General features: G+C 50.2%; 1 protein-coding gene across 1 annotated transcript in view; it reads left to right on the top strand.

Annotated features, from left to right (window-relative positions):
- Positions 1-24,057, top strand: part of LOC144936179 (lipopolysaccharide-responsive and beige-like anchor protein) — a 287,536-nt gene that overhangs the window by 47,344 nt on the left and 216,135 nt on the right. The window contains exons 24-29 of the mRNA XM_078863117.1: positions 238-391; positions 1,707-1,890; positions 3,707-3,804; positions 4,627-4,728; positions 9,463-9,664; positions 18,663-18,951. Coding sequence (XP_078719243.1) covers positions 238-391; positions 1,707-1,890; positions 3,707-3,804; positions 4,627-4,728; positions 9,463-9,664; positions 18,663-18,951 — 1,029 coding nt within the window. The remainder of the gene's footprint in view (positions 1-237; positions 392-1,706; positions 1,891-3,706; positions 3,805-4,626; positions 4,729-9,462; positions 9,665-18,662; positions 18,952-24,057) is intronic.

Genomic DNA, 24,057 nt, shown 5'->3' with positions numbered 1-24,057 from the left:
AAGAGCGTCAGACAGCCGCGAACAGCGCCTACCAACCACTTCAAACGTGACCGGAAAAGTCTTTAACGTCCACAGTGCAACGAGAAGGCACTTCGCATTGAGGATGCTTTTAGCATGATTTTGGGTTTCTTAAACGGCTTCTTACAATACATTGCATCGCCAGGGGTGTGCCGTTGACTGGAGCGGTGTGGCTAACCCGCGCCGGTGTGTGTTCTCGAATCTCCCCGCGTTGCGCAGCCACACCACTAAGCTGCTGATGGACTTTGTGAACAGCAGCGAGAACTACGTGTTCGTGCACAACATGCTGCAGATCACCTCGCACCTGGTGGACAACCTCATCATGGTGGGCGGGGGCCTGCTGCCCATGCTGCAAGCCGTCACATCGCCCGCGGTATGATACCACCCATCTACCCGAACCCCGTCCCCCTACCCACCAATGCATTCATAGGCAGCTACGGTGGAATTTGACCCATCGGCCGCGTGTGAACTGGCCTAGCGGCATTCGTTCCACCACGGCACGCTATACCATGCCATGACACGCTGCTACAGTCGTGTTGTGCCGCTCTGCACCGTGACTGGTGCTGTGTGCTTCGACCCGTGCCAGCCGTGACCCATGTCACGGCGTGACCCGTGCCAGACGTGACCCGTGCCACGCCGTGACCCGTGCCACGCCGTGACCCGTGCCAGACGTGACCCGTGCCACGCCGTGACCCGTGCCACGCCGTGACCCGTGCCAGACGTGACCCGTGCCACGCCGTGACCCGTGCCAGACGTGACCCGTGCCACGCCGTGACCCGTGCCAGACGTGACCCGTGCCACGCCGTGACCCGTGCCACGCCGTGACCCGTGCCAGACGTGACCCATGCCACGCCGTGACCCGTGCACGCCGTGACCCGTGCCAGACGTGACCCGTGCACGCCGTGACCCGTGCCAGACGTGACCCGTGCCACGCCGTGACCCGTGCCAGACGTGACCCGTGCCACGCCGTGACCCGTGCCAGACGTGACCCGTGCCACGCCGTGACCCGTGCCACGCCGTGACCCGTGCCAGACGTGACCCGTGCCACGCCGTGACCCGTGCCAGACGTGACCCGTGCCACGCCGTGACCCGTGCCAGACGTGACCCGTGCCACGCCGTGACCCGTGCCACGCCGTGACCCGTGCCAGACGTGACCCATGCCACGCCGTGACCCGTGCCAGCCGTGACCCGTGCCAGACGTGACCCGTGCACGCCGTGACCCGTGCCAGACGTGACCCGTGCCACGCCGTGACCCGTGCCAGACGTGACCCGTGCCAGACGTGACCCGTGCCACGCCGTGACCCGTGCCACGCCGTGACCCGTGCCAGACGTGACCCGTGCCACGCCGTGACCCGTGCCAGACGTGACCTGTGCCAGACGTGACCCGTGCCACGCCGTGACCCGTGCCAGACGTGACCCGTGCCACGCCGTGACCCGTGCCACGCCGTGACCCGTGCCAGACGTGACCCGTGCCACGCCGTGACCCGTGCCAGACGTGACCCGTGCCAGACGTGACCCGTGCCACGCCGTGACCCGTGCCAGACGTGACCCGTGCCACGCCGTGACCCGTGCCACGCCGTGACCCGTGCCAGACGTGACCCGTGTTAGACGTGACCCGTGCCACGCCGTGACCCGTGCCAGACGTGACCCGGTCCACGCCGTGACCACTGCTGCTTGCTTCATTGCAGGACGTTGACCTGGATGCGAGCCAGCATGTGGATAGCCTGCCCAGCGAAATAGCGCTCAACTTCCTGCACCGGCTGCTGAACCTGGTAGATGCGCTGGTCTTCGCCAGCTCCCTCAACTTCAGCGAGGTCGAGTCCGAGAAGAACATGAAGGCGGGCGGCCTGCTGCGCCAGTGTCTGCGGCTGGGTAAGCTGCCAGCGTGTTCACACGTGCCTGCACAGACAAAGATGCTCTGTATAGCCTTTACCAGGCTGTTGGGACAAGAGCTGTTAGCGAGCACCTGTGAAGGCTTGCACAGTGCACAAGGGGGTGGTGTGGCCAGCACCACGCCAGTGACGGTGTTTACACACCACGTATATTTACGTACATATATACAAGTACATATATACAAATACATATATACAAGCAAAATACAAAATATATACGTGCAGTTTTTTTTACTTGCGACTGATTTTTTTATAAATTTATTAGCTTGTTCTGACTTTTGAGACGCTTTGAAGACTAGTTTTCAGCATAATTCTTCATGCTAAAAACAAGCATGAGGAAGAACTAGGCTCAAACATTTAACATCTCTCTTGTAGAACCGAGTCTTCCCTTCTGTCCCAAACACGAGACTCGCAGCAATTCACCTCCCTCCCACACCCCCCCCCCTCCAATTTATTTCAAGACAAGACTCCACCATTACTATGCAATGCACTTGATCGTCTCTGCCATTCGTCTCGTCTGTTGGTCGCATTCGGCGAAAGGTGGGAGAACATTGCCGCCTAACTTACGTGGATGAGAAACAATAGCTGCTCACATAGTTAGATGCAGGCATCTTGAGCTTAAGCATTGGTGTTAATAGATCACTCGAGGCGTTCCCAGTGGCTCTCTCGCCCCCCACTGGTCGCTCCTCGTTTCTGAGCGTGGAGCCGGGGAAGGAGCAGTGGCGCAGTGGTGGTTCATGCGTTGCGTTGTGAACCGAACGATCTGGGTTCGATTCCCGGGTAAGGATAACTTCGGTGGCAAATTCTATCCGAGCCAATCCCGATACCTGACACCCCCTCCACTCCCCCACCTCCAGTTCACCAACCCACACTGACAAGAGTGGTGAAGCATGGTCAAACAACGCTCAAGACCAACACGCAACGAGGAGGGCCGTCATCCAGCAGTGGATTGACAATGAGCTGTGACTATAGAGTGGATGTATGAGCAATTAATATATCTTTTTTAATACAGCACAGTTGTTTTTTGTTCTGATTTTCATTTGTTTTACTTTTGTCATTTTGGTGACCCGGGTCACTTATTTGCAAATGAGGCCGTCCTGGTCCCTTGAATTCTCGCCAGGCTAAACAAAACCAACTCGAAACGTCGCGTAATGTTTGGAGTTTTGGCTGCTGTAGTGAGAGGTTTTCTCTGACGTTGCAGCCGGAGGACGCCGCATCAAAGAAAAGGGTCACATTTGTTAAACTTTTATTTGGTTTAGTAAATGGATTCTTAAAATGTCTTTATAATATAATTATTTTTATGCCGAGCGGCTGCTGCTGCTGTGTCCTGGACAGCGCTTTGAGATCCTTGATGAAAAGCGCCGTATACATGGAATTTTAATTATTACTTGTGTTGTTTTGGGGCCTGTTGCACTGATTTTGGCGTACATTTAATACATTTTAAAGATGTAGTTAATCATTAGGATAATCATAAAGTGACTGTTAATTGGACATAGTATGTCAATTAGGACTAATTAAGATAGTAAAAATGTGTTAAGGGAGAAATGCTCTTGAAGTACCATACTCGGACAAATCGACGATTATCTGAAGCGGTCCTGGGCCTCTCCTAGATCGACTCAGCTTCAAATGAGTAGCTGGTGCGGTGTGTAAACATCGCCACTAGGGAGACAAAGACGGCCGGGCGTGGTGCTAGCCACCCACCTCGTATGCCGTTCTGGCCTTCATAGGGGCTCACTAACAGCACTTTCCCCAACAATCCGTTAAGGCTATCTTTGTGCGTGCGTGCGTACTCGCAGTGTGCTGCGTGGCTCTGCGCAACTGCGTGGAGTCCCAGGAGCAGCAGCGATCCCGAGCAGAGAGCGGGAGCGAGAGCTCGACATCATCCACCGCCAAGGTGAGGCTCCGCAGGTCGTCGCCGTCGCCCGACATCAGCAGGCGTTATCCATCTACTGCTGCGTGAAGGACTCTGCCGTGCGGTTGCCTTCCCGCATAGTCCTGCGGTGCATCAATTCGCAGAGCACTGAATACACGAGCTGATTTCATCGCTGCATCTCCACGGAGCTCGTTCTCTTGGACAAGTTAGCCTCAACTAACTTGTCGTTAGTCTTATCCACTGGCCGGCCAACCTTTCTAGTGACCGTGTGCTAGCAAGGCCCTCAACGTAACCTCTCTCTCACCTGCTATCGTTTCATCATCCACGTGTGCGCGTTGTGTGCTCCTGTTGACCGATCGTTGGCGTGGCTCTCATGCGGTGTGTTGGTGGGGTCACGTTCAAGCATGCTTGTGTGCGTGCGTTCGTGCGTGTGTTCGTGTGATTTTGTGCGTGTGTGCATATGTTTGCGTGCGTATGTTCATGTGTTTGCATGCCGTGTGTTTGCGTGCGTGCCGTGTGTTTACGTGTGTGTTTGCGTGCGTGTGTTTGCGTGCGTATGTGTTTGCATGCCGTGTGTTTGCGTGCGTGCATGCCGTGTGTTTACGTGTGTGTTTGCGTGCATGTGTTTGCGTGCGTATGTGTTTGCATGCCGTGTGTTTGCGTGCGTGCCGTGTGTTTACGTGTTTGCGTGCGTATGTGTTTGCATGCCGTGTGTTTGCGTGCGTGCCGTGTGTTTACGTGTGTGTTTGCGTGCGTGTGTTTGCGTGCGTATGTGTTTGCATGCCGTGTGTTTGCGTGCGTGCATGCCGTGTGTTTACGTGTATTTGCGTGTGCGTGCGGCAGGGTGCGGCGGAGCCCCCCACCACGGTGCCAGCACGGGACCCCGAGCGGCTCCTGCAGCCCATGGATGTTCACCGCCTGCGGGCGGTTGTGTTCAGGGACGTGGTGAGTAACGTGGTGGAGCGCCGCGGTGGCGAGATGTTCACTTCCTCGCCTGCTGTACAGAAGGTCATGGGTTCGATTCCGACCCTGATGCCTGCTGTATATTTGGAGTTTGCATGTTCTCCCCGTGGTTGTGTGGATTTATCTCCGGGTCCTCCGGTTTTTTCCTCCACATTTAGAAGTCTCCGCACGATAAGCCACTTCGTTGAGATATCATTTGTCGCCAGGTCTCTTCTGATCAAGGGCTATATTGCTCAATGGGCCTTACCTGGTACGATAAAAAAAAGTTTAGTTTAAGTAACCGATGCCCACACTTTCGTTATTGCCCCTGCAGCGGTGATTAAGCAGTGGCGCTGTGGTTAGCGTGCGGCGCTAGAAGTCTGGTGACGACGGTTTGATTCCCGGTCACGTCGAACATCAGTGGCTTGTGGTATCTGAACCGATCCTGGACACTCGGTGTCTTTCAACACTTCGCACTGACCGGGTGTGTTGAAGTTATGGTCACTCAACCTTCACGGCCGACACGGCATGGGGAGACCTTCATCCAACAGTGGATAGGGCGAGTTGTAAATTAAATTATTTTAATGATTATAGTGCCCTGGTTACAGCCCATTGTTTTTCAATTGGACGGTTGCGAGTTCACGAATTTAATTTGGGGTCGAATAAGCACTTCACACCTCCGGCGGTGATTAAAATAGATCCCACATTGTGAAGAGTCAACCTGCTCCTGCCATAGGAATGTGGAATTTCTACCACCGGCTCGTCGCTGTCAACAGGAGACGAGCGTTTCCCTTCGCTCCCGAACAGAAAACCACTTTGTCTTTTAGCTTTGATATCGATTGCTATTGTCAGTGGCAGCAGTCGTTTTATTTTATTACTGTTCCTGTCATATTGACATCGCTAGTTTATTCATTGCCCGTTTTACCTGTATTACTTTTATGGTTATTACTTGCCCTGCCTGTAGTCGTATTATTATTATTATCATCGTCGTCGTCGTGGCTATTATTGATGGTGTTGCTGTTCATTGTGTCGTCCCCCCCCCCCGCCGTCTCATCCCCCCCCCCCCCCATCACTGCGCTGTCCGTGAAGCCATCCTTCGCCGCGGGAGGGGTTCTCTCTGATTTGATGCTTTAATACAAAGCCGTTCCTCTCCTCCCCGGGGCCGCAGCAGCCCGCGGGCGCTTAAGTGTTAATTACATTACGGTGCGAGTAGCGGGCGAGTGTGAATTGAGATTTCCTTTGGAACACTCGGAGCCTCGAGGCAGCCGCCGTGGCTCGTAGGCAGCTGCACCCCCCCGCCCCACGGCCTGGGTCTAATTTTACCGCGTGGAATATGAAGACGGGTAGTTCGACGGGAAACCCAAACGTCGGATAAAACATGTGCGCATCTGTGCAACTACGTCGTGTACCGGCCATTACGAGTCAATAATAACAACAACAACAACAACAATTTAGAGCCATTTGCCAAGACCACCTCCCCATGTCGTGTCGAGGAGGTATGACCATACTTCACCATGTTTGGTGCGGTGTGAGTTGGCGAAGGGGGAGCCAGAACTGGTTCAGATAATACTCAACACTGATGTTAGCCATAGCAAGGAATTGAACTCGGTTCCTGGTTCCATGGTGCTGTGCGTTTAGCACCGCCTCATCTCTTGTTTTAGATTATTTTATTAATTGGTATTTTATTTGAAAATATGTTTCTATTTATTAGCCTTGCCTAAATCCGCCTTGAGTATCTCATAGGTTGACTTGGCCTCAAGTGAGTGTTGGTACTGTGCCTGGTACGGTGCTTCAACATCTGGACGGTGCTCGAGAGAGGTTGCTTGGCACGAGTTATGATGGCTTCACCGTTTTAGGTGTGAATCACGCCGATGGGCCTGATGAGGTGCTTTCTTGCCACCCTTGACACTCTGTGAGGCTGACCGAGCGATGTCGTGTTTTACCTGTGTGTAACGAGGCATTAGTTTCAACAATTAAAACCGATTCTCTGGCTCAAGATACGTACATCGATTCACCCGTGTTGGATTTGGTTATTTATGAATGTGCAAATGATGTGTAAATTATGTTAATTTGGTACAACGAAAGAAACCAAATGAGAAACGATACAAACAAGATGGAAAATAAGGAGACAAAAAATATATATTTTTTAATTGAATCATGACTCTGAATTCATAGAATATCTGGCAGGTAAATCATTCCACGCTTAATATATTATACCAAATCTCAAGAAATTAATTTATACACGCCATGTATTTTATGCACATATTTTTCATATGCAATTTGAAGCGCTGTTGAGACCCAACGCCATAACCAGCGATTTAATTTTTAAGTGAAAACCTTCTGGCCTGGCTTTTTTATATTGTACAGCATTTAAAATGTGAATGTGGTGGGGGTGTTGTTTTTCTTCTACGTAATACCAGCAGATGGACAAGGTAATTTCCCACAGTCCTCCACGTTAATTTTTCAAACAATCCGGGCCAATTGTACGGTGTTGTGTTTAATTTTGCCTGGAGGGAGACAAAGCTGAAAAGACGCTGATCAGTTTTCCATCTGCTCCCAACATGTGTTCCAAGCGTTCGGCAAGATTAAATGATTAAAAGCAAACTAAATGGCTCGCCCCTATAATAAACGGTAAAGCTGTGCTGCGTCTAGGGCAGCATACACACACGAACGTACATGCGTACGTACAATTTCTGCTCCTCATTGTCAGCTTAATGCCCCAGCAAAGCCTTAAATCGCAGCTGATGAACGATGCCGCAGCCCCCGTAAACGTAAAATTAAAACGCGAAAAGACAGACAGCGATCCTCGCGATTCGACTCGCTTCTTTACACGCCCGCGCATTTACATAATCCCGCTTGGTTCCGGCCGTCGCGCACTCTTAATCGACAATGGGGAAGCGCTCCGGCGGGTCTGGTCTCCGTGCGTGTTCTCCGCAGATCGCTTTAAAATATTTATTTTAGCCCAAGGCCGGCGAACGGCGGCGGCGGCGGCAGAGGAGGAGGCCCTGGGTGGGCCGACCCCGAACGAATCGAGCCGTGCGCGCGCGTCTGCCGCACCTCAGGTGGCGCTAGGCGAAGCCCCCCCCCCCCGCCTCGTCGCTCCTCCCGACCCCTGACCCCCACCAGCCGGCTCCGTCGTTTTCAAGAGAAACTGTTTAAATGCCACGGGGAGAGTCGGTGGACGGGGGGGGGGGGGCGGGGGGGGGTTAGGGAGTCTTGGGGGAGGTTATGATTGGTGTATGATTGTCATGTTCATAATGTTTGTGGCTATGTCGAGTTGCGGTACGGTAGGGTCTTGAAGCGATGGACATCTGTTTAGTTGCAGATTGCGCGTTGTTATTGTTGCTGTTGATTGTTTGTTTTGTGGAGATGTTTAAAGACAATTTAAACGATATTTCGATCCGATGTGGAGGAAAATGAGCCGACTCGCAGTAACTTGAGCCGACTGCTACCAAGCCCAACATCTCATCCTCGATATTGATAATTTACAAAATAATTTCTACAGTATATTTGTGACAGCTTTGGCGAAGGCTTCATGCAGCAGAGGATAGGGCATAGCTGCTGATGACACTTTGTTTGCTTAGTTCATACTTTACCCTATTATGATACACACCCACCCACTGCAGTGTATGAAGAAGTATGACCTGACACAAGTTAAAGTGTTAATGGAACTGTCATTTGGTGATCTCTGTCCAATTGTCACCTGTGAGATTTCCCAGCCACAGGGGTCCTCGGTGGTACCTTAGATTTTATTGTCAACCCGGACAACCGCTCCATTCATTTCCCCGAGGTGTACCTTGAAAAGAGACTCTGATCCTGATTCATGATCTGTCAAAGGGGGCTTTATTTCCACAAATTTCCCGTGTCAAAATTTGCAAAAGCAATGGCCAATTGTGCAGATTTGGCCATTATGGTCTCATCATCATCATCAGCAGCCATGATCTGTCTACTGCTGGATTAAGGCCTCTCCAAGCTGCCGCCATCTCTCACGCAATGTTGCGTTGCATCGAAGTCCCCTGCTGTACACGAGCCGATTGCATCGCTTTGTCTCCGCGGTGGTGGTCTTTCTTTGGCATGTTCCCCTGGGCTGCTGTTCCGTCCTCTAGTCTCGACCACCGGCCGTCATCTTTTTTAAACGACGTGTCCTGCCCCCGAGACCACTTTTCTTAAATCTGTCCAATCTACGTGCGGAATTCTTAAGTCAACATCGTGTCTACTCTGTGTTCCTATTTCTCTATCTCAGTGTAATTCCGAGCATACATCTCCCCATGCTTCTTTGCACACTTGTTATAGCTTTTGTTACATTTTCTGATCCATATACCCATATCAGGTAACATAAACTCATGAAAGACTATCAGCTTTAGGCACATTGCTATGTTGCTTTTCATTGTCAAGTTCAGTATTTTACAAAATGCACTCCGTCCTGCTGTCACTCATCTCTTTATTCATCGTTTTGACTCCGATCCCGCACCTTGGATGAGCACAGCTGTCAACGTACATGCATACGATTACGATCTGCCTTCAATAACTGGCCCAGGTAGACATGGTCCGCTATATTTTCTGTTTGGGTTTCTCTGACCACGTGATCACCTGATCAAAACAACATTCCCCACGACTACAACAACGACGACTCTTTGTTGTTTGTTGCAACCGAGTCTGAAGTTTCGCCCGAGATTTTTGGATGAGGCTTCAATTCTAAATTAACGCTGCGATGCCCCCCCCCCCGCCTCCCCACAGGAGGACACGAAGCAGGCTCAGTTCCTAGGCCTCGCTGTCGTCTACTTTATCTCCGTGCTCATGGTCTCCAAGTACCGCGACATCCTGGAGAGCGGGCACGGCGGCCGCATGCGGAGTCTGTCTGCGGCATCCCAGGGCGGAGGCGCGAAACCCGGAGAAGCCAAACCAGCGGCGACGGGTTCCGTGCGCAGGGACAACAACGGTGAGTGGCCTGTCGCGCCGCCGGCCTCGGCTGCGCCCGGCAGAAGTCGTGCCTTTTTAAATCCTTTATATTAAGTTCGCTTGCTTGCGCGCTTGCGCGCTTACGACCGTGCAAATCTTTCGGTCGTTTTTTAACCCACTTCCCGTGATCCAATCGAGCTGACATTTTGCACACAGACTCGTGCGTGACAATTTATTTTTGTGAAAAAAAAATTTTCAAAAATTTTCCACTTTTAAGGATTTTTTTTTTTTTATCTTTTATTTAAAATACCAATGTGATAAAAATGAAAATCTTACTCAAGAAAAACAGAAATTAATAAGAAAATAAAACCGATGCCACGCATATAAAGGATTTATAGTGAAAAACTTAGTTTTTACGGGTTAATTTTTTACCGTCGGTTTTCCCCGTAGATGGACACTATCGTGCCGTGCATGTGTATGTGTTTGAATACCATTTAAAGATAATAGTTAATAAGAAGAAGAAACGGCTTTGTCATTCCACTGCTGGATGATGGCCTCGCTATGCTGTGTCAGTGATGGTTAATGGTTTGAAGATACTTTATCACGCTGGTCCGATGTGTTTTGGTGGAGCATAGATGAGAGACTATACACGTACAATACCGCGATGGAGTTCGCTTCACTGCCCTCTGCATTAGCCACAAAGTGTTTATGATATTTTTTACAGCCCTTTGTCAAACTCTACTGATGGGTGAAGGCCTCTATACTCCGCAGCTGGATGAAGCTGTGTCGGTCAGGGAGGGTGTTTGAACTCGCATCATCACGCTTGGCATTGTGGGTTGATAAAGTGAGAGGGGAAATCCAGGAACAGCTTCAGATAACAATTGGCACTGATGTTGATCATGGCTGGGAATCTAACTCTGTTCTCAGAGTTCACAGTGCACAATACTAACCATTGTGCCATTGCTCTGCCATAGTTAATAATAATAACTGTTATTTCATTGCTTATCCGGGAATCTATCCTTTTTAGAAGGACCTTGATTTTATCATTATGGACAGTCTCTAAAATGTATTTTGCATTTGGAAGGGAACTAAAGTACTTGGATAAAAGCAAATAAGGGGGGGGGGGGGGGAAACAAGACCTAAAATAAAGCTGAAAATTCCACTCTGACTATCAATGTCACCACCATTCATATTCAGGCAAATATTAAAAGTAGCAAATCATTATACTTAGATCAAACAAAGATATCACTGCCTCTTTTTCCCTTCACAGAGACTGTCCCTTACCTGAGGCCTCAGTCCGCCTTGTGCCGTTACAGCTTTACCTCGGCTTCCGGTCTTCGGGCATAGCTGAGCTCTCTCGTTCTTAAAAAACAAAAATCGACATTTATTGACCCGTAAACTTATCGACGGTTATCAACGATGGAGGAATTCCTGAGTGAAGCGAGATCGGTTGTCTAGGCCCCAACCTCCAATTGATGCCACGTACAAAGCGTCCCCTAAAAATCGGCGTTGTTGCTTTCAGCTCAGAAATGACTGAATGAGGGGCGCCATTGGAGAAATTTCTGTCTGGACGTGCGGGGGAGGGAGGGGGGGAAAACAGTTTTATTGATTCGAGAACTGGGGAAGGTGCCGCAGTGTCTGTCTGCCTTGGAAGTCGTTCATTTTTAAGAGACTTGCTCAGTGCTTTCTCTTTCGTTGTCTGCACCAGAGGGAATCCGTCTTCCCTTAAGCAGACATCCACCGGTCTCGCTCGTAAAAACGAGACGTCCATTCTCAGTGCGAGGGCTCGACTCTGTCGTAATATTGTTAATTTGGCGGCGGGGGCGGTGGTTCGAGCATTGCGCCGTGAACCCGGCCGCCCGAGTTTGATTCCCCGCGATGGCTTAATTCCGTGGTGGTTCATATTTGAACCGGTTAAGGGCCACCACCTCCTGCCTCTGTTCACAAACGCATGCTGATCGGCACGGTGAAGTTCAGTCATACGACCCTCATAACCGACTTGCGGTATGGAGACCTTAATCCAGCAGTGGATTGACAAAGGGCAAAAACAAATTGAGTCTAACTACAATAACATTTATTTTAGAGAATATATGTCAACCCACGGGTGGTTGAGGGCCTCCCTACCTCGTGTTGGTTATGGGGGTTGTTTGACCATACTTCACCGTGCCGGTCAAAGCATATTGGTGCCGGGGAGACCCAGGACCGATTCAGATATCACTCGGCACCGCTGGTTGAACTGGTCGCAGGGTTCATTGTGCAGCATGCGAATAACGACCACCGCTACCAATCACCATCGTATTTTTTTTTTGCAGTTACTTGACAATATTAAAAACATTATTCTGCTTCACTGCCGGGTTTTTTTTTTTACCATCTAAGAATGAAATCGCTCCAGGGCCGCGTACAGGTCAAATAGTTCCGTGACCACTGGAGGGCAGTGGAGACCGCGGCTGCGAAGCTGCGAATGCCACCACTGGAACCGTGCCGGGCGCCGTGGCCCATGGGCTGAACGGTGCTGACGGAGCGCCTCGCGCCTCGCCCCGCCCCCCTCCGCCCCCCTCCGCCCCGCCCCTCCGCCACGCCCCGCCTTCCCTTTCACTTGGACGTTTCATTTGCTTGGAATTGTGATTGTGGCTTTCCCCCACCCTCGTTTTTGTTCATGTTGAATTGTTTTTCTCCATTTATGCGCGGGTGTCTTTAAAGCAGTTATACCGCTCTAGGTTTAATTCGAAAAACCTTACTTTTTATTCGAAAGATTATTGTGCATTCATGGCAATGAAGTTAAACGGAGCGGGTGAGATTGATGGTCGTAATGTGAAGGAGCTTGCATTAAAGCTTTTTGGTGAGTGAAGTATTAAGGGATTATAAGAAATATATACAAATAAGCAATGCTTTCTGAACAGATACAATGCATGTGTACAGTGGGGACTTGTATAGCTTCTCAATGCACCTGAATCTCACGAAACTGTAGAAAAACGGTGGATGGATTTACTCTGTTGCGATAGAAAGCCATTCATAGGCAGAGGTGAACAAGGAAGGCCTTAGAATTGACTTCAAGAGGTACAGGGAGAAGGGACTTTCAGAAAACGGGGGCAGCCGAGGAGAGTGAGTGACCTCCCACTGATTAAAGGTCGACTGGGGGGCTTTGGCTGAAGGCTTTTGCTGTTAAAGCGGAGAGTGCATGGAGGGTAATAGAGCGAGTGGAGAAGTAGGAGAGTGCGTGGTGGAGGGGAGTAGATTGACATTAGAAGGGAAAAGGTAGGAGAGTGCATGGAGGGGACTGGAGTGAGATGAGGAGGGGGAGAGGCAGGGAGATTTCAGCACAGATGGCGAGGGGAAGGGACTTCCAGACAATGGGGGCAGCGTAGGAGAATGGAGTGAGATTTGAGCACACGCACGGCAAATCGTTTCGGAGCCAGGGGCGGCCGTGATATGTACGGTGTACATTCTGAACGCTTATTCAGAACGTGGGCCACGGTGCACACGCAGCTGTTCAAGTTCGGGACCCGGGTCGTGGCCACCTGCCCGCCCTCCGTCACGCGCCATCATCGCCGGACACAAAAACCCAAATCGATTTGTCCCGGTCGACGGGTCTTGTGGCACCGTGAGTGACCAGGTCTCCCGGACCATCAATAACGCCTCTAAGTGGGCAGCACCAGAGTCCGACCGTCCCAGAAGCCATCGCCACTGCCACCGGCCCACCCCCGCCGATGCATTAAGCAACAATATATGGTGGGGGTTTAAAGAGAGTCAGTCCGGGGCGCCATGCTATTACACAGGAAGCTGTGCATCAGCCGACTTGCCCCCTTTCCATCGGCTCTTGAAATGATGAATAGTATTAATTTCGTCTTTCTTTTGTGGGTGCGCATCGCTAAAAGTGGTTTTAAAATCATCTTGTTTTACGAGTCTCTCAAAACGGTTGGTGCTTCAGCTGAAAATATGTTACAATCTCGAGTCATATCCTAATGGACCCGTCATTACGATCTCATTTGCACAATAGACGAGTCTTCTGAACACAATTATTCCAGGGTCCCACAGTGTAAAGTGCAGTCTGCCATACGCATCGACAATTCCACACATCTCCCTGCCCTCTCGCTCTGCCCTGAAGAAGGGCCATTGGCAGACACATCAGCCGACTATATATTTTTTCTGTTTATAATGCAGTGTGACGGATTAAATTCGTAAGGTTTTTTTTCGTTCTTAAAATACGCTCCGTCTAATAGTTTCCAGCTCCTTGTCAATCGTCCGCTGAATGAACGCCTCCTCACACCATCTTAGTCATTGCTGTTATTTGACCATACTTCACCACACTTGTCAATTGCAGGTTGGTTGAAGGGGGGTTGCCAAGGACCAGCACATATTTCACACAGCACTGATGTTAGCCATGGCCGGGAATCAAACTCAGATGGCCGGGTACATAGTCCAACGTCACTGTGCGACCGCATTCCCCAGAGATTACAATACAAATTAGTTGGTGAGCACCCAATTGCAATACATCCTTCTCACACGTATCGTCCACATCTCATATGCATCACTCCCGGTGAATATTAACACGCAGCGCAAGAGGCCAAATGAAACGCGACACGACTGCGGATGCCCTGCCCAACGCTGAGATGTGAAGTGGTCACAGTGCTCAGCCCCTCGGAGCCGGCCATGCCACCGGTGGGGTCCATGGCGGAGTGGATAAGGGGGTTGAGGAGTGTTGCCTTGCGCTTTCTCATCTGCAATCAATTACCAACTGCAAAAGCTGGGAGCAGTTGTTACGGGTACTTTGGACAGGCGAGGTCCTGACCTGCGCCTAGCACTTGTGATGTTGTGGGGGGGGGGGTAGTGGGAGCTGGGGGGGGATGGGAAGGTTTGGGGGGTGGGGGGGGGTTGGTGAAGTGGGGGTGCTGTCTGGTTTGTCTGGATGTGCTGCTGCTTTGGAGTCATGAAGGCTGATATTAATGTCATATGTCACTTAGCGTGAGCTGCCAAGCCAGCAGCAATTTATAGGCGGCCGAGGTGTGTTTTATTTGAAACTGGTAGTTTTGTGGAATGTAAGAACTTGTTTAATGGTGCAGAGCGAGCGAGGTTTGTGAGCAGAGAGGTGGGGGGGGGGGGGAAGTGGGGGCGGGGGTGCAGAGCGACGATGGGGTGAGGACGGAGAAAAGGAGAGCAAGGGTTGTGCTTTCCCCGGGAGTTGATGCCGTGGCTTCTCATAGGAGTTTATCGATTTCTAAATTAAATGCATCTTTAATAGTGGCTTATCAGACAGTTGATGGATGGTGGAGCGGCGTATTGCTGTGCTGGACGGCGATTTGCGTTGGTGATGTAATTCGACGCTAAAATAACTCGAGACGAAAGGTGAATCGCATTACGTGGTCCTGTGTTGCGACTCCTTCTCTCGCGGTGGCTGCCCACGCTGTTCACGTTATTACGCTGCGTAAGTCTTTGTCGCCACGGGGCCCGATGCCAGCACGCCGCACCAGGCTTTAATTTTAGTGCCGAGTCTATATGCGGAAAGCACAACATTTTTCGAAAACAAAATCTGAGCAGATTAACTGCCGCGCAAGGTGCCGCCTGGCTACTAAAGGTGCCTTCTTTTTTCCTCCCCGGGGAAATTATCAAGAGAAGATTGCGTTATCAAACTGAGAGTGGTCATCATTCCTGAGCAAAATCTGTTAAAAGTCCAATCCTTCTGTGGTTCCTTTGCACGTTTAAAAAAAGCCACTTCAAAGCAGAAGCAGCCACGCTGCTGCTGCTGCTGGTGGCGGCGGCGGCGGCGGCGGTCGAGGCAGCTCGGCCTCTGGCTGCATGCGGCTCCGCCGCCCTGCCCTCGTGCCCCCCGCTCTTGCTCCCTTAACAGTCCGGTGCAAAGGTTATCCTAGCAGGATGATGTGTGTGTCTCTGCCTCGAGAGCCGAGCCCCTCGGCGACGCGAGCATCCGTGCGTCCGCCTGCGTGTGCGGGCGCCGCGGCGAGCTTTGCCTGCCCGTCCGCTGGGTGCGTGTGCGGTTGGAGACTGCGTGACGGATTGTCGGGGTGGGTTTAGATGTTTGTGGGTGAATGCTATGAGGTGTGTAATGATTCCCCGCCGTCTCCGCCTCTACTCGCCACCCTTCCTGTCGATGTGGTTGATTTTATATAATTTTGGGGTTGTGCTTTGGTTTGAGAACTGTCTCATCTTTACTGCCTCTTTGTTGTCTTCTTGTTCCGTCTCGTTTGCATCGTTTTGTTTGCTACATTTGATGAATGCAACATTAGCATAGCGTGCACTTGTGATGGATGTACATTTTAAAAAACAACCTTTTTTAAGATCTGCAATTAGATGAATTAATAATTTAATGAGAGCATAAGAATCGATTGTAATCGATGAATTGCTGCGTCATTCCAGGCCGAGTAGGCTTCATTGCTGAGCAATTAGAAGAGTTATGGGATATGCCATTGGTAGCAGGCAGAGGTGGGACAAAGTCATTGTTATGCAAGTCCAAGTCGAGTCGCAAGTCATCAAATTCATGACTCGAGTCTGACTCGAGTCCAAGTCACATGACTCGAGTCCACATCTCATAGGTGGGACAAAGTCATTGTTATGCAAGTCCAAGTCGAGTCGCAAGTCATCAAATTCATGACTCGAGTCTGACTCGAGTCCAAGTCACATGACTCGAGTCCACATCTCATAGGTGGGACAAAGTCATTGTTATGCAAGTCCAAGTCGAGTCGCAAGTCGTCAAATTCATGACTCGAGTCTGACTCGAGTCCAAGTCACATGACTCGAGTCCACATCTCATAGGTGGGACAAAGTCATTGTTATGCAAGTCCAAGTCGAGTCGCAAGTCATCAAATTCATGACTCGAGTCTGACTCGAGTCCAAGTCACATGACTCGAGTCCACATCTCATAGGTGGGACAAAGTCATTGTTATGCAAGTCCAAGTCGAGTCGCAAGTCATCAAATTCATGACTCGAGTCTGACTCGAGTCCAAGTCACATGACTCGAGTCCACACCTCTGGTAGCAGGGCAGGAGGAGTCGAGGGAAACAACGGGGTGGAAGAGTCTGGAGTTGGAGGTGGATATGAGGACTTTGGATGTGCCGAGGGAAGAGGCACAGAATAGAAGCAGATTGAGGAATAAGATCGGAGCAGTCGATCCCGCGGAATATGGAACTCTTTGGCTGAGAGAGGAAAAATATCACAGGCCCAGTGAATATGATTGATGAAGACTGCTTGGTGGTAGCATAATCATTAATTCTTGATTGTTAATTTTCGGCGAGTAACAAAGATACTAATGAGACATTTTTTTTTAAATTAAAGTTTAACATGAAATTATACGAGTAAGTAACATGACCCATTTAACACGTAGTGATTTAGATTGTATATATTGCTTATAATCGTAATTTCCTTTGTAACCAGGTGAGAGCCCATAAATACCAAGTTCCAAACAAGTTATTAATGCTATACAAATTGTGTGTGTGTGTGTGTATATGTGTACAATATGTATACATTCCTTACCAGAATTTGATGTAATGGGGAATGAAAATATCCCTAACGTCACAGTGTTCATTATATTGTGTTATTTAATAAGCTGACTCTAACCTTGTATTAAAATTGTATTTTAATCAAAATGCAAGCTGTACGTTGTCAGGAATTATTAAACACTTAACTCTGCCCTTCAAAATCTTCTACGCATCGCCGCATTACCGAAATTGACATTATGGACCCATAAACCATTCGTAAAATTAAATACCTTCATATAGCTCATACATTTAAAGCAACAGAATAATGGCATTACGTGATGTCCAACCACAGCAAACAGTGTATGTGTGTGTGTGCATTATGCCCGATGTGTATCCTGAAGTCACATTTACACGTATGTAAAGGTGTTGTAGCAAGGATGTCTCTACTTATTTCTCAGAGATTAACTTTGGCGAAGTAAGTACCACCGCACGACTATGACTATGGTAAAGGTTGAACGGGGTCATGTAATTTGGTAATCCGATTATTTTGTGCATGTTTCCGTATGAGCTATGTTGTGGCCGGGAGTAGGCAGAACACAAAAAAAATCTATTGTTATACTGTACTACGCTCCCGTGTTTATACCCCCCCCCCACCTTTACGATATCCGCACTGATCGACGTGGTGAAGTATCGTCAAATAACCCCCTTGGCACACGTGGCTTTGTGATGCCCTCAACCAGCAGCAGACTGACAACAGGGGAGGTGCGCTGTGTAGACATCTAAACCCCCTGCTGTTGCCGTTGTGTAGATCGATAAACCTCTTGTCGTTGCCGCTGTTGTGTAGACCTCTAAACCCACTGTCGTTGTCGCTGTTGTGTAGACCTCTAAACCCACTGTCGTTGTCGCTGTTGTGTAGACCTCTAAACCCACTGTCGTTGCCGCTGTTGTGTAGACCTCTAAACCCACTGTCGTTGTCGCTGTTGTGTAGACCTCTAAACCCACTGTCGTTGTCGCTGTTGTGTAGACCTTTAAACCCACTGTCGTTGCCGCTGTTGTGTATACCTCTAAACCCACTGTTGTTGTCGCTGTTGTGTAGACCTTTAAACCCACTGTTGTTGTCGCTGTTGTGTAGACCTCTAAACCCACTGTCGTTGCCGCTGTTGTGTAGACCTTTAAACCCACTGTTGTTGTCGCTGTTGTGTAGACCTCTAAACCCACTGTCGTTGCCGCTGTTGTGTAGATCTCTAAACCCACTGTTGTTGTCGCTGTTGTGTAGACATCTAAACTCGCTGTTGTTGTCGCTGTTGTGTAGATCTCTAAACTCACTGTTGTTGTCGCTGTTGTGTAGACCCCTAAACCCACTCTTGTTGTCGCTGTTGTGTAGACCTCTAAACCCACTATTGTTGTCGCTGTTGTGTAGACCTCTAAACCCACTGTTGTTGTCGCTGTTTTGTAGACCTCTAAACCCACTGTCGTTGCCGCTGTTGTGTAGATCTCTAAACCCACTGTTGTTGCCGCTGTTGTATAGACATCTAAACCCACTGTTGTTGTCGCTGTTGTATAGACATCTAAACTCGCTGTTGTCCTCTCTGTTTCTTGTGGCTGCAGAGCGAGCAGCGCCGGAACCGGCTGTGGCCGCGAGTTCCGGCGACGGATCACCGAGCGCGGGGCCGGACGCGATGAGCGAGCTGCTCTCCACGCTGTCCACGGAGGTGAAGAGGTCAGACGAGGTGGCGTCCGTGGCGGCCATCAGCATGGTGGAGATCCCGCTGGATAGCACGCCGATGCCCAGCCCGGTCAACGGCGGGAAACCCTTCCCGCCCGCCTCCCATGACGCTCCTGCGACGGCGGCCGTGGCTTCCCCGTTGGCCCACGGTGCAGAGGCCGGCAGCAGCAGGTAATCATTGCCGTCATCGTCGCCGTAATCATCGTCATCATCATCGTCATCATATGGAGAGACACACAAATGCACGTGCATGACACACACACACACAGTTAACATAAACATACAAAAAGATAAAGATCCCATGTATAGCCTTTACAGACTTGTGGGGCAAGTGCTTTTAGTGAGCACCTATGAAAGCGGGCATGGTACACGACGGTGTGGGTGGCCGACTTCACGCCCGACCGATGTTTACACACCGGACCAGGTACTGGTATGAGGCTGAATCGATCTAGGGGAGGCGCAGGACCAGTTAAAATAATCGTCACCGATGTTGGTCATGAACACGTATCGAACTCATGTTACTGGGTTCGTAGCGTAGCTACACTACCGCTCCCCACAGACAAGCATACACCAAGACACACGAAAAACGTGCACATACACGCACGCATGGAATGCCACATGCATACACAGACACGCGCACACAGACACACAAGACAAAGATCCACTGCATAGTCTCAACAGACTGCTGAGGCAAGTGCTCTGATCGAGCATCTCTGATGGGCCGCAAGTAACACGAGACGTGCACACGCACGCGTGGAAAGGACACGCGGAGACGCACTCACAGATGCCGATACATTGTGCTCGCATCCGACACACACAAATGCGTGCGCGCACACATACACACACAGAGAAACACAGACCCACTCGCACACACGCTCGGACTGCCTGGCTGAGTGGCGCACTATGGGACTGCGTGCACGGGGGGCGGGGGGGGTGGTGGGTGACGGTCGTGGGAGGTTTATTTGGAGCTCAGGTGCTTTAGCAAGTAGCTGAGGCACCTTGAGGGCCTGCACGCGGATGTGCTCGCTCCGCGTCGCCAGCAACTTGAACGCCTCCGTGCTCGCGGGCAAAATGGACACGGAGCGCAAATGCCGTCGGCCACGGTCTATCCGCTGCTGGATAGAGGCCTACCCAAAGCTGTCACCTGCTCGCTCGGGGTCCTTTTAGATCTAGGTTGAACACTCATTTCTTCAATATTGCTTTTTGTGTTTAGTTCCTTGTCCTTCCTCTGCACCTCCGATTAGCACGGTTGGCTACGTACAGTGCGAAAGAAGTACAATATACGTACATAGTCCTCCGATCAGCCGTTTAGCTCCCGGCACGCCAGTGGATTTCATCACTCCATCTCCCCACCGGACGTTCTGTCGGCGGCGCGTTGCCTCCCTTGGCTGCTGCTGCTTTGTCATCATTCTTGACCATCATTATTCACATTGCAAGCCAGACTGTCGCCTTCACTCGTGAGGTCCTTATCGGTCATCGTAATCATTATTAATGCTATCACAATCAGTCGTTGTCATCATTGCCTTTATCGTTCAGCAGTCATCGTCCTGTTCACTGTGGCTGCCGTCATGCATCATTGTTATTTTTCTGACAGCCTCCCTTAAACCTCTGCCACTGTAAGTTCCATCGTCTAAGTCGCAAGAATGGAGCACGAAATTGGTGGTGCAGTAGTTCTTTATAATGCCCTAAGAAGCCGGTGATCTGAGTTAGTTTTTCGGCCGCAACGCACTTCATTGATGAGTGATATTTGAACTGAATCTGGGCGCACCCCTTCATCTACCTGGACAGACCAGTGTGGTGAACGTATGATCAAACGAGCGACATCGCAAGGGTAGACAAACCAACATTGGATTGACCAAATGGCTCTCAGCTGTTATTTAACGGCATGGCTCATTTTATTCTTCATCGGTTTTTTTTGGGGATAAGTTGCTCACTCTTTGCCGATTTCACGAGTTATTTTTCTGAGTGGCATCGAGGGCACCACTCCAGCAGCTGGAAGGTTCCCTCCTCCGTTCCCAGCGTTGAGTGTTCCATAGAAAAGCGTCTCTTACGTACCGGTGCGAATTATCCGCTTCGCTCGTTCGCATTACACGGGACCTCTCCGTCATGCCTTCCTGCGCGGATTTAGAGGCCCGAAGAGCCCCTAAAACAACAACAACAACAGCAGCAGAAGCGAGCAACCATTCCAGCGCTGCAGCCGCTCGGTGAGCGTCGCGTAGTCAAAGCTCGACGCCGCGGCGCGGAAACACACGGCCGAGCGTGCCAACGCGGCACAGCGAGAAGCACCAAATCCGCAGGTGTGAATTTAATGGAATGTACTCGGAGGCTCAACGCAACTTTTGGCGCATTAGCCACGTGTGCGCCGGCGCCGCAGGATGCGGTCGGGCTTCGGGCAGCAGCAGCAGCAGGAGCAGCAGCGGCGGCGGCGGCGTCTCCGCTGGTTGCGCGCGCCGCTCATTGTTGCCAGTGACCGAGGCCTCCCCTTCTCTTGACACCACGGCGTTATATTGATTCATGGCTCGGTAATGCTGTAAAGGTGCATTCCTGTCACTCCGGCTGCAGCGGGTCATATTATTGTACGGCTTGGAAATGCTCCGAGTGTATGTGTTAACAACGTTAAAATCAAGCCGTGACATTAGCCAACGTTCACAGTTCAGGTTTGATTTTCATTTTGTTTTTGAACGGAGCGCCGCGGCTTGCGTCTGCACTCGTGTGTGTACGCATGCATATGTGGCTCTCTTCTTCCTGGTTCTTTTCTGTTCGCTCCTGGCGAGGCCGTGGGTTTAAAATCTTAGCGGCTTGCGGAGCTCTGCTTCCTGTGGAATGCCCAGTCACAGGCCATCTGGGGACAGGGGGCCCTTACCAGTGGCCAGAGACACCACCCACAATCAACCACACTTCCTTTCATCACATCGTCATGTTACCATGATTGGGCTCACTGTTTCATTAAGACCTGCATCCAGCTTCTGCACCTGAGCTGATCTCATCGCTAAATCTCCTCTGTGGATGTTGTCAGCATCGACTGCCAGCCTTCACCCCTTCGAGTGATGTCTCCTGCCCAAGCCCACTTACTTTTCTGAATAGTCAGCATGACCTGCTTGGATATAACACAATTGCATTTCTCCTATGGTTACTTACAATTTGGGATGAGCAATATATTATTGCAATTCATTTTTCACTCATTGTAAATATTTTTTTCACATGGTCAACTGCTGCATTAATGAATAAAGTAATAATACATCCGTACAATTATAGTGCGCTATTTTCAGCCTTTTTTCCTGTGCCTTGATCGTCTTTGTTATTGAAGCGTATCGTTACAATTACAGCAAAAAAATGAATCTGTCAATATCAACTTCTTGGTTCTTTCACTTTACCGAAAGAACCAAGAAGATGAATCCCTGCAGTCACGAAAGCTTTAAATCGAAATGTCAATATCAAGTTTAACGTACATTGGTAATACGTAGATGTTGAGCAAACGATTGTTTTTTAAACTTGCAGTATTGAGATTAACATTGTAGTGACACTTTCACCTTTTGAATAACGATTACTTGATTAATAATAAATAAGTAAGCTGCGAAATGAAATGCGCCCGCCAAGTTTCGGTGGCTGCTGCTGCTGCCGGCTAAAGGAGCACGCGACGCGCTCCGTACGTCTCGCGGTTATTAATAGTGCCGCTCACTTCCAATGAGAAGGCAGATTTTCTCGCAGGACGGCGTTTTCGCAAAGATCTAATTTGTCTTTTTTTTTCCCCTCATCGCCGCACCCTGGGGGCCTGCACCCTTGGAGGGTCTGCGGTCAGAGAGGGGTGGGATGGATGGAAGCAGTGGATAGGGCGGGAGGAACCTTGGCACCCGCCAAGCTAAACATGACGGAGGGGCGCAAATCATTTCGGGAAACAAAATTGGTCGCTTATTAATTACATTTTTTTGACCATCATACGTGGATTATTACACTTCAAGCAGTAAGAGGGGGCCGATGATGAAAAATATAAATATATAAATAGCAATGATTTATTTACAATTTTACATTGGTTAAAACAAATCTCGAAAATGGTCTGTGGCATACAATTGCCGTCTTGAAATCTTGGCAGAGTAACCGCTGCCCCTTTTGCCCCCCCCCCTCTTGCCTTGTGTGTATCTCTGCTGGGAACGTGATTGGTAAAACGTGGGTGACGGGACGGCGTGGGCTTTAGGAGGTTTGAGACGGTGCAGCGTGACCCAACCGATGTCCCCCCCCCCCCCACCCAGAAGCCTCCGCTGGGCGAACGCGCACGTGGCACGGCAAGCGGCGGCGATGTCAACATCAAGGCCGCTTGCCGCTAATAAAACGTGGCAGCGTCGAGATGAGGCCTGGGCCTGCCGCACCGGAGAGCAACGGGCGACGCTCAAATTACCAGGCTTTTGCATAAAACTATTTCATGGTCTCGGCATCGCCGCCGTTGCCACAAATGGGTTCCCGTCGGCCGCCAGCTTAAATGAGTTGTTTTGTGCTGTGCAGAAGGAGTTATTCTCCAGAGCCCTGCGGAATGAGATTGCCTGTCACGCCGCTTTAAAATCTGCGGAGAGCGAGACAGGGGCCCCGTTTTTAACCCTCGCCGCTTGAGCGTGCCGGGAGAGGTAGCGAGCTGGAACGCTTTGCGCAGCGTTCCAGTTCGCGACAAATCCTCCCACCCCCCTCCCCCCCCCGGTCCTTTCTTTGGTTCCTGATAATTTTCCGCTAATTATTATTGCATTCGTAATTTTATCGCGTAGCGTAAAGGCTTACCAAGGCGGTGATTGTCATGCAAAATCGCGCAAATAATTATCCGTATTTACGATGTGGTAATCGGCTTTTATTCTTGCGTTCGTGCAGATTTGTCGCGGGCGGTGTGGCCACAGCCGACGTCAATCTCGCGATAAACCTCCATTATTGTTATAACGAAACAAACGGCCCGCCTTAATAATCCAATTAATACCTTCCGCACGCGGATTATTTATTTAATATTCGTTATATTTTTTAAAAGAAAGTATTTTCGGCGGCGTGCCTCATTTGCATATTTATTGGTGCAAATTGAACCCCGGCCGCGGCTGTTGCTGGTTTCTGCACCGCGGAATTATGCACAGACTTCAACAATTACAAGCCAACGAAAAATATGCCGCTTTACGTTCAATTCACGGTTTCATCGTCCCATTGCAAATGAATAAGTAAGTCGTTTCATTCCAGTATGGTTTTACCTTTTATCCTACGTCCTAAATTAACTCCTGTACATTTTCACACGTGGGAAACGGGGTTTGGCCC

Source organism: Lampetra fluviatilis, chromosome 15, assembly GCF_964198595.1.
Source record: "Lampetra fluviatilis chromosome 15, kcLamFluv1.1, whole genome shotgun sequence".
Taxonomy (NCBI): domain Eukaryota; kingdom Metazoa; phylum Chordata; class Hyperoartia; order Petromyzontiformes; family Petromyzontidae; genus Lampetra; species Lampetra fluviatilis.
Note: the sequence above shows the minus strand (reverse complement) of the source record. Positions and strands in the feature narration are given on the sequence as shown.